This window comes from Sinocyclocheilus anshuiensis, unplaced genomic scaffold (genome assembly GCF_001515605.1).
Source record: "Sinocyclocheilus anshuiensis isolate Anshui unplaced genomic scaffold, SAMN03320099.WGS_v1.1 scaffold572, whole genome shotgun sequence".
Taxonomy (NCBI): Eukaryota; Metazoa; Chordata; class Actinopteri; order Cypriniformes; family Cyprinidae; genus Sinocyclocheilus; species Sinocyclocheilus anshuiensis.
The window spans coordinates 1,337,512-1,347,574 of record NW_015555778.1 but is presented as its reverse complement, the minus strand read 5'-3'; the positions used below and the strand labels follow the sequence as shown (position 1 = coordinate 1,347,574).

Below are 10,063 nucleotides of genomic sequence, written 5' to 3'. Positions count from 1 at the left end.
GTCTCACACGGCTCTGGGGGGTGAACAAAGGCCTCCTGTAGCGAATCGATGTGTTTTTGTAAGAAAAATATCCATATTCAAAACGTAATAATCACTTGAATCTAGCTTGCCCCAGCAGTTGTACACAGAAGCAGTTCCGGGAGCATGACGTATGGAGGTCAGCGTTGCGCATGCGCCGGTGAGTCTCGTGAAAACCAACACGACAAATCTCCTGTTTGTTTACAGGAGCAAAGGAAGCAAAGTTTCCTTACTTTAGCAAAGGAAAACCAGTCTCCTCTTAGCTTATATCGAAATCCTCTGACATTCTTCTTTACAAATCCTCGTTTTGTACTTCTAATTCTTGACCGTTGTTTTGTTTTGATCTCTCCGCTGCGCTTTCGCGTTCGTCACTTCTGAGCGGCGCATGCGCAAAGCCGACCTCATACGTCTTTCCCCCAGAACTGCTTCCGTTTACAACAGTGAGCGCAGGCTAGATTCAAGTGATTATTCCGTTTTGAATATGGATATTTTTCTTACAAAAACGCATCGATTCGCTACAGTAGGCCTTTGTTCACCCCCAGAGCCGTGCGAGACACTTTTTTATGCATGGGCGCTTTTTATTTAACTTCTTTTGGATTAAAGCAATGCAACACCCGCTGACTGCAATGATAGAGCTTGAAAGATCAAAGACAATTTTTAATATAACTCCGACTGGATTCGTCTGAAAGAAGAAAGTCATATAGACCTAGGATGCCTCGGGGGTGAGTAAAACGCAGCCTAATTTTCATTTTTGGGTGAACTAACCCTTTAAAAGTGTTCTAACCAGAAATATAAAGAATTATCTTCAGTGCATTTCAAAAGATACTGTATATTATAGATTCTATTGGCCATATGGGACATACTCACTAGATTTCAGATTAGTTCACCCAAAAATTTGAATTTTAACAAAATTAAAATCGTCATCATTTACTCATGTTGTTTCAAATGTATGTCATTGCATGACTTTCTTTCTTCCATGAAACACAAAAGAAAATTGTGATATTTTGAAGAATGATATTTTGAAGAATGTTGGCAACCAAACCATTTTGGTGACCATTGACTTCCATTGTTATGGCTGAAAAAACATCAACATAAGGATGTATAAATGATTTTAAATAGAATTTTCTTTTTTGGGGTGTACTAACTAGCAACTGAATGAGCAATGTCATGAACAAAGATACTCACAATTAGCATTAGAGATTAAATTATATATCAAATCACTTTACAAAATAAAGGTGAAGTGTGTGATTTCATTGGTGATACAATCTGATAGCTCATATGCTGGGCTGGTTGGAATGTTCAAAGAAACAGTAATGTTTTGAAAACAACACAGGGTCACAGTTTTTACACTTTTTGGCTAAATGATCTTACAATTGTCTGTGCATATTAAAATGGGAAAGAAGAAACTCATATGGCTAGTTAACAGGGTGGAAACATGCTCTCTATGTTCCTCACACCTCTTTCAAGAACCATTTGGTATGAGTGGAGAGACTTTGCATCCAGAACTTGATCTCACACGACAGCAGTGTTGGTCTCAGACATGCTGTGCTGTCCTTGAAGGAGTGAGAATAGAGCACCGAAATGTGACCTTCAGTCCCTGAGGACTATTTAAAGAGCCACTCCTTTTCCTTTGCAATGCATAAGACATGTTTGTCCTAAGCAATACACCAATTTTCTTATGTATTTGTGTTATTTAATTTCTCTCTGAGAGTAGTAAAATATGTAACAAGATTTTCTGAAAATGAATGAGTGTCACTGCGATGGCCTGTGATCTCTGAGAGGTGCTACTGTAATGGCGGCTTTGAGTCTTCACGAGCGTTAGGCGTTCCAGGATCAAATGACGCATGGCTAAGTTGAGCAGAACCAACAGCTGAGACTACTTGCTCTCACAAGTACTTCGTTCACTTTCGCAGGCCATTACAGATGGAAAATGGTGAGTTGCACTCTTCCAAACAATCTTTAAAAATCAACAAAAAGGACCATAAAAGTAGTCATGGTTTGTAAACTACATTAATCCATGTGAATGAAATTTAAATAATTAGTCACTGACAATGTGGCCTTGAAACAGCTGTGGACACCATTCACACTCTTAAAAATATCCTGTTAAATTTATGGTAAATTTATTTCAGATATTTGCGGAGAGTCAACCTGTCAGCTGTGATTGACAAAACACCATCACACCTGAAATAAATGCAATAAAATACCACTAAAATAATACAATGCAACTCAAAACATCCTTATGAAAATGGAGTTTCTTTTTAGTTTTAGTTCTTTTAAGGAAACTATTAGAAGCCTAACTGTAAACTGAGGGTGTGTGAGGTCATACCTGCTAATAATCAGACTGTGAACCCCATACTTGTTCTCAATTTTGTACTTTCCAGGAGCGCTCAAGGGTTCAATGGCAACATTATTCCTATACCTGCCAATACAGAGAAATACAGTTCAGTTATGCTTAATTTTAACCAAAATAGTGAGAAAGAAACATAGAACACACATTATTAATAAAGCATGAGCAGAATAAATACATGTGGCAGTTTATTTAAGCATGGTTTTACAAACAATTTACAGCCAAATTTCTTCTTCTCATGTTTTAGGAATAAAGTCTGAAGATCCCATTGCTTTTGTTAAGAATATTCAAATGATATTACAGATTATGTTGTTGAAGTTTAAGTCAATGCATTAAATCATTACCAACAGCAGATTATATGAAGGGTTTGAATATAAAATTGAATCCAAACCATTTGACAATAGGGTTGGGTTTGCCGGACACAGTGCAGAACAGCTTGACGGGAGTCTTTTCCCACATGGTGTGAGATCTCAGACTGACCAGGAAGTCCGGTGCTTTGGGAACCTCAGCAGGATAATCCTTCCTCAAAGGCATCATTCCCTTCACCTGTTATAATACAGGAAAGACTGAGTAAAGAGTCCAAGTTAAACGCTCTGCTTTTGACTTTCATTGTTAAACATTGTTAAAAATATCTTCTTTTGTGTTCCACAGAAGCAAGCGAGTCAACATGAGGGTGAGTAAATGATGACAGAATTGTCATTTTTGGGTGAACTATCCCTTTAAAGGTATTTTGGAGAGATGTTTAAGATGATGTTTACCTCCCTAGTAATCTCAATATTGTCTACTTGCTCCTTTGTGGCCACTTTCATCCTGTGCAGCTCGTGCTGCAGCTGAACCAAATCTCTTCCAAAGTGAGCCGCCATTCTCTGATACTCTTGCATGCCTTCAGGAGCCCTGAGCATACACAAATTAAAATGTACATGTCAAAATGCAAAGGATTAGTCTCAGGAGTACAGTAACACTATCATTTGTGTCATCTGTAAATATGGAAGTGGGCTTCAGGTTTTTTCTTACACTTTAAATAGCCTTCTGAACTGTAATAGATGCAGGAGCCAATAAAATCTCACCTCTCCCTGAAGGTTGGCACTGTGTGGGCTTGTTCTGCCATAGCCTCCGTGGCCTGGACCTGCTCCTTCTTCACTACCTGAGAGCTTGATTTCCTGCCATACACATCAGAACAGCATTTGAGTCATGTTTCTATCGTATGACGGCAGGTGTGAGCAGTCTGCTACATTTCACACTTTGTACTGTCGTGTGAAAGTCAGAATTTTACCTACAGAAGGATGAATTGCATTTATTATAGTAGTATACAGTATATTTACTAAATAGTAGCATTATTCCTAACATACATTTCATTTTTTATTTTTAAGTGTTAATTCTGTTTAAATTTCTTAATTCTACAAATTAAATTCAGTTTTGTACCAAATTAACCCTTGTATAATATACAGATAATATAATATAAATGAAATTAAAAGCCACTTAAGTGTACTTAAAGCAAGCACACATTTATGATTTTTAAAAAGTACACCTTGTAATAATGTCAAATTACAAGCTTAACTTTAAAGTACATTAATCTTTTTTTGCTTTAATAGCACTCGATTATAATTTTAACTGTAGTGTGTCATTTGATATTACATTTGTGAATGTAAATATAAATTTACTAAATTGCAAATAAAATGTGTAATTATAAACATATTTAAATACAAATTTCAATAGAAATGACATTAAAGTATAATTTCGTTTACCATGAATGCTTGTCGGTACATTTAGCAGTACACTTTAACCATATTTAAAAGACACAATTAATTATGAAATTACATATCAAGATGCCTTACCTATGGAAGGCTGTTTCCGCCACTGAATAAAAAATAAAAAAAGGTTATTGCGACTTTTTATCTCACAATTCTGACTTTTCACAGAATCGTGAGATATAAACTCGCAATTGCGAGATATAAAGTCAGAATTGCGAGATATAAAGTCAGAATTGCGAGTTTGTGTTATAAAGTCAGAACTGCGTGATATAAACTCGCAATTGCAAGAAAAACGTCAGAATTGCGAGTTTATATCTCGCAGTTCTGACTTTATTTCTCAGAATTGCGACTTTATGTCTCGCAATTGCGAGTTTGTATCACGCAATTATGAGAAAAAAAGTCAGAATTGTGAGATAAAAAGTCGCAATTACCTTTTTTATTTTTTATTCAGTGGCGGAAACGGGCTTCCATACTTACCCAAGTGGGTCCAAAAAATAAAATAAAAAATGCACTCCTAAGTTTAGCTAACTGTATTTAATATCATTTTAAAACTATAATACATTTTAATAATATGCAGTTAAGTGTCAGGAAACATTAAATTAAGTTTGCTCTTACAATAAGTATATTCTTTTAAAGTATATTATTCCCATAACAGGTACTCTTTTAAAATGTGTTCATGTGAACACATAAGTTCTTTGTTCGTCCTCCTTTGTAAGTCGCTTTGGATAAAAGCGTCTGCTAAATCCATAAATGTAGAGGTAAATGAACAGATGCTAAATAAATGCAGCATGTTTCAGTCAACAGCGCCAGCAAAGCTTTAGAAAACCTGAAAATAAAATGACCAATGGCTTTGATTGTGTCTTCAACACTAAAGAAATTATGATCACAAAATTTTGATTACAATGGTGAATAAATGGCCATGAATCAGTTTTTTTTAATACTTCTAAGTACTGTCTGGATCCAGATTCTCCTGTTTACTGCAAAATCTCTAACATTGATTTTTGAGGGCCAAGTTAATTAGAGCAACAGAATCAGTTCTGTAATGTATAGTAAGGTTTGGTAAAAGCGGATTTATTCATGCTTGTTAACCTAAACGCAACAGACCCAGCATTGAAGCAAATCTGACTCTTCACCCAAAATGTCAATACAAACCACTTTCTTTCTTGACAGCCGAAAAGCTTCCATGCGCCATGCTTCATATTTTCCTACTGTATGCAAAGCAATCTTTTCTCCTTCCTCGCTACTGATGTATGACATAATGCGGAGTCTGTTTACAGCGCACACTAGCTTTGCTTACACATCTTAAAGTCCGAGTCTCCCATCAAGTCACTTGACCTTTGGGTCCCTTATGAAGCAACAAAGAGAAGGGTATTAGTGCAAGCGATCGCTGCTGTGCGTTTAGGGACAGATCTTCTGGCCCGCTGAAGCCTCTGAGCCAAACTCACGCCAAGGCTATCCATATGCTCGGCCACAACCACATCCCATACCTTGAGTGTTGGACAACATGTTTTGAGCTTTGATGTTGCGTTTGCTCCTGCCGATAAAGTGTAAAGCCTCTTGCAGGCATGTCGGGAACACTCTGAAAAAGACCTTTTGACCACACCAATACTCATTGTGCAATCTAGATCACCTCTAAAATGGTTTATACGGGACAAAATATACAACTAAGAATGTTAGTTATGAATATGGCACATCTAGTGTTACTATTGGTTAGCATAATGTAATACACAAATAAGTATAACATGGTTTGATAATTCAAATGACCTACATAATACAATAAATCACCTTATAAACATACATACACTCCTAGATAAAGACCAAAACTGAATATTGCCTGCCCAAAATAAATCAATATAACTACTGCTCTATGTTTTTAGAGTACATTTTTACTTTAGCTACTGGTTATTGTAAACTAGCACCAAAACTGCCTCTCCTCACATTCCAGCCCATCAGCAGCTCCATGAGCTCAAGTGCATCGCATTAGAGGCAGAAAAAGCTGACCTCACAATAACTGGCACAACTTATGGACACAAACATCTCAGTGCTACAAAAATCCGAGTGGGAGCAAAAGAATCTGAGCAAAATCCCTTAGATTTGACCTTTGACCCACACCTAATGTGACAGGCTGCTGTGACGATAAGGTCTCATGTAGAAACTAACAAACAAACAAAAAAATTTGTGCAGTTCAGCATTAAACGAACTCTGAAAAGTGCTTAAAAGTAGAACACAACTGATTTTTGGAACTAAAACATCAAAAGCCAAAAGTTAACACAACCTTTTTTAATTACCTAAAGTCCAGAATCATTTCAGCTCTAGGCACCAGAGTCTTTTAATGTTCAATAATATCTTGTGACAATATTCAATTGAAATCATATATGTGACCCTGGAGCACAAAACCAGTCTTAAGTCGCTGGGGTATATTTGTAGCAATATCCAAAAATACATTGTATGGGTCAAAATTATAGATTTTTCTTTTATGCCAAAAATCATTAGGATATTAAGTAAAGATCATGTTCCATGAAGATATTTTGTAAATTTCCTACTGTAAATACATTAAAACTGAATTTTTGATTAGTAATATGCATTGCTAAGAACTTAAATTGGACAACTTTAAAGGCGATTTTCTCAATATTTTGATTTTTTTGCAACCTCAGATTCCAGAATTTCAAAGAGTTGTATCTCGGCCAAATATTGTCCCATCCTAACAAACCATACATCAATGGAAAGTTCATTTGTTCAGCTTTCAGATGATGTATAAATCTCAATATCGAAAAATTGACCCATATGACTGGTTTTGTGGTCCAGGGTCACATATGTGAAATGCACCCAATATGATCATTTGGGAAGCGTACGTGTCCCAATGCATATCTGTTAACAGATTAATAAAATAAAGCTGCACTTACCCCAAGAGAAAAGAAGAGCTTTGAGTGTTGGAAGAGCAGCCTGAGAGCAGTTGGAAAGCTCCTGCTGATGGAACAAAAATAATGCAGTCACTTAGGGAATGCCTTCACTCAGCCACCCCATGTAAGGACACTCTTAAGACTATATATAGCATTTACCTCAATTTTCAGACCATTTTACCGACTGAAAGAGGAAAAGACAACAGATTTAGTTTAACGGGGCAAATGTTCATTTATTTATTTTTCATTTATTTCATGACTCTTGAGACATACAAATAGAGCAAAATAGGATTTTACCTGGAACCACAACCTCAGAGGGACCAGCATTAGGAATTCGTAGCCTTGTATAAGTTCTCACTAACTTCCAAAAGAGAGAAACACATGTTCTACAACGATGACAACTTTGAGCTTCGGTGCTCTTTTTGCCCTCGGCACAATTTTGAAAGATGCCTCAGTTTGTAAATATTTTAAAAAGCCTTGGGTTGATGTTAAGACAAGTATTTTTTTCATTTTTTTCTATCAAGTAAAAGCGACTTCCAAAAGGATGCTGAAGTCGGCGTCTTAGGAGCCCTTTTTAGGGTTTTAATATACTCTCCCTCCCCTGAACTACAGTTGCCAACATCTATTTTTAACAGGAGATAAAACAGAGAGAGAGAGACTGTAATTGACACTCTGTAGTTACAGTACTGCTGTATAAGTCATTAACTAATCAATACTGTCTGTCAAGCCAGGCCCTGCAGATGTAGAGCAAGAACAGGAAAAATCAGGTGACAAAAATATATATTTTTTTTGAAAAATTCCATGGATAAAAGAATTTCATAATTAAAAAAAAAAAAAATGCATAAATGGGATATTTAATGTATCAAATTTATTTAATCAATTATTAAAATAAAATAAAATAAAATATGCACAGTATTGGCAACAGCACTAGGCATATTTCCACTTGGTAAGACTTTTATGTTAATAACAAAACAACACATGGATGTTTAGTATTAGAAAGTAGAAAGGAAAGGAATGGCTAACTAGCATTTTTTGGGCATTAAATAATGCTTTTTGCCTGCCTGGATACCAAAAACATGTCTATTAATATTCATCAACATATAACAAGGACATATAGAATTAGAAGACATGCATTGTTTTATTGAGCATCTGCTGTTGTCAAAACAGAGGAAAGCTGATATGTAATCAAATCAAAGACAAGGAAAACAAAAGATTCTGAAAAAAAAAAAAAAATTTTTTCAAAAGCAGCATTGTCTTTAGTGAACATTTTTGGGTTTGCAATATATTACCTTCAAATCCCAAAGCATCTTTGGCGTAGATTGAAAAAAAATAAAAATAAAAACAAACAATCAACAGCAACAAGAAAAAATATAATAAAATATTTACAAAGCATGTACTAAATCCTTAACTAAAATTGTGTAATTTGTGCCTAGATTCAAACAGCTAATTAAAGTGCATCAGATCTCAGTAGTTTGAGCGAATTAAGCATATGAGTGCATAGATATCATCTCTGACTGTGCCCACTATCGTTTTATCATTAACATCTTATACAGCACTCAGTGCACTGTGTTTACCATGTTACCGTAAGCTGTTGGATATTACTGTAATGAAGGCAAACGATGCCATAATGCCAGGAGAAGTACATGATACATAAACGGGAAAATAAAACACTGTGGAAAAGCACCATTTCGGCAACTTTGAAAGGAATGTTCTATTGACTGAATAATAAATCTATTAAAATTTCAAAGAGTGGCATTCAGAAATCAAATAAGGTAAAAAAAAAGGAAAAACCACCAAAATAAACTATTTAAAATGAAATAATACAGTTTCGGGATGCTTCACGCTCTGTTAAAATCACATCTTCAAAACGAAAAGAGGAAAAATGTCAAAAACGTACATTCTTAAAACCTTCCCAGCTCTATGCGTAGCTTAATATTCAGTGCTGCTCAAGAGGAGTGAAAAACCCTGATCCGATAACATAATATCAAGAGAAGCTAAATTAACCCAGTCAAATTTTTGTAGTACGGTAAGTACCTGCAGTCCGCCCATTAAAATATACACAAACATTTAAGACATTTTAATTTAAACATTAAAAGCCTTCAAATAATATCACTCCTATTTAATTTTACACAAACGGTCAAGATGTCCAGGGTGAAAAACAATAAATACCCTTAGTTTGAACCACTGAAGCAGGTGTTTCTGTTGATGGCATAGAGGAGTGTTCAGAGTAAAAAGCACATTATGGCTACTGTTTCATTTGACTTCATTCAGCAGAGCTGTTATTCCGCATCATTGATCATACTCGCACTGTCTGCGTCATCAAAGTTGCGCTGGTAACGTACTGTCGAATGGAAGCGATGCTTGTTTTTCTGGTACAAGATGAAGGAGACAGTCACAATGATGCAGATGAAGACAATGATGAAGAAGACCAAAGCCACGGGGCTACCTGGATCTGCACATGCAATATGCAACATTTTATGCCATAATGTTACATTTGCAAAATAATAAATCTTTTTGTTCATTTCCAATATTGTTTATTTATAAAGTATATTAATAATAAAATATCACACACACACACACACACAAAATCTAAAATATTATATATTATAAATAATTATAATATAATTATTTTATAAACAGTGCTTAACAAATTTATTAGACCACCACCACCCAATATAAGGTTTGTGCCACAGCTGCCCTAAACTAACAGTATTGGTTATTACCAAAATCATTTTTAGGTTTCTGTAATGGTAATCCACCAGTATGTGTAAGCTCTTTAGTCACAGTAGTGTTTCTAATGCTAAAATATAATTATTGTTGTTATCCATTAATTTTTTTATTTACTGTTTTACATGAAATGCAGAAAAATAGTTAAGCACTTTATTATTTTTTTTTATTCGGATTTCCTATTACAGTCAATAAATACAGTAATACATTTGTTAGTCACTGTATGTGCTTAAGAAATTTATTAGACCACCTGTCATAATAAAGAGAAAACAAATATTTTAGGAATCTGTCAAAAACTTGTTTAAAACTAAAATTCTAGT

The 10,063-nt window shown here is 35.1% G+C and overlaps 2 protein-coding genes across 3 annotated transcripts in view; both read right to left on the bottom strand.

The window, feature by feature from the left end:
• The window catches only part of LOC107674554 (myomesin-2-like), a 28,233-nt gene extending 20,504 nt beyond the window's left edge, over positions 1-7,729 (bottom strand). The window contains 7 exon segments of the mRNA XM_016468557.1: positions 2,345-2,437; positions 2,757-2,911; positions 3,124-3,259; positions 3,433-3,525; positions 5,604-5,706; positions 7,020-7,083; positions 7,314-7,729. Of these exon segments, the coding sequence (XP_016324043.1) occupies positions 2,345-2,437; positions 2,757-2,911; positions 3,124-3,259; positions 3,433-3,525; positions 5,604-5,706; positions 7,020-7,083; positions 7,314-7,343 (674 nt within the window). The 5' untranslated portion in view covers positions 7,344-7,729.
• Positions 7,730-7,870: 141 nt separating this feature from the next.
• LOC107674542 (lymphocyte antigen 75-like) overlaps positions 7,871-10,063 on the bottom strand; it is a 29,304-nt gene continuing 27,111 nt past the window's right edge. For both annotated transcript variants that reach the window (XM_016468530.1, XM_016468531.1), the window contains exon 35: positions 7,871-9,468. In XM_016468530.1, coding sequence (XP_016324016.1) covers positions 9,296-9,468 — 173 coding nt within the window. In that variant the 3' untranslated portion in view covers positions 7,871-9,295. The remainder of the gene's footprint in view (positions 9,469-10,063) is intronic.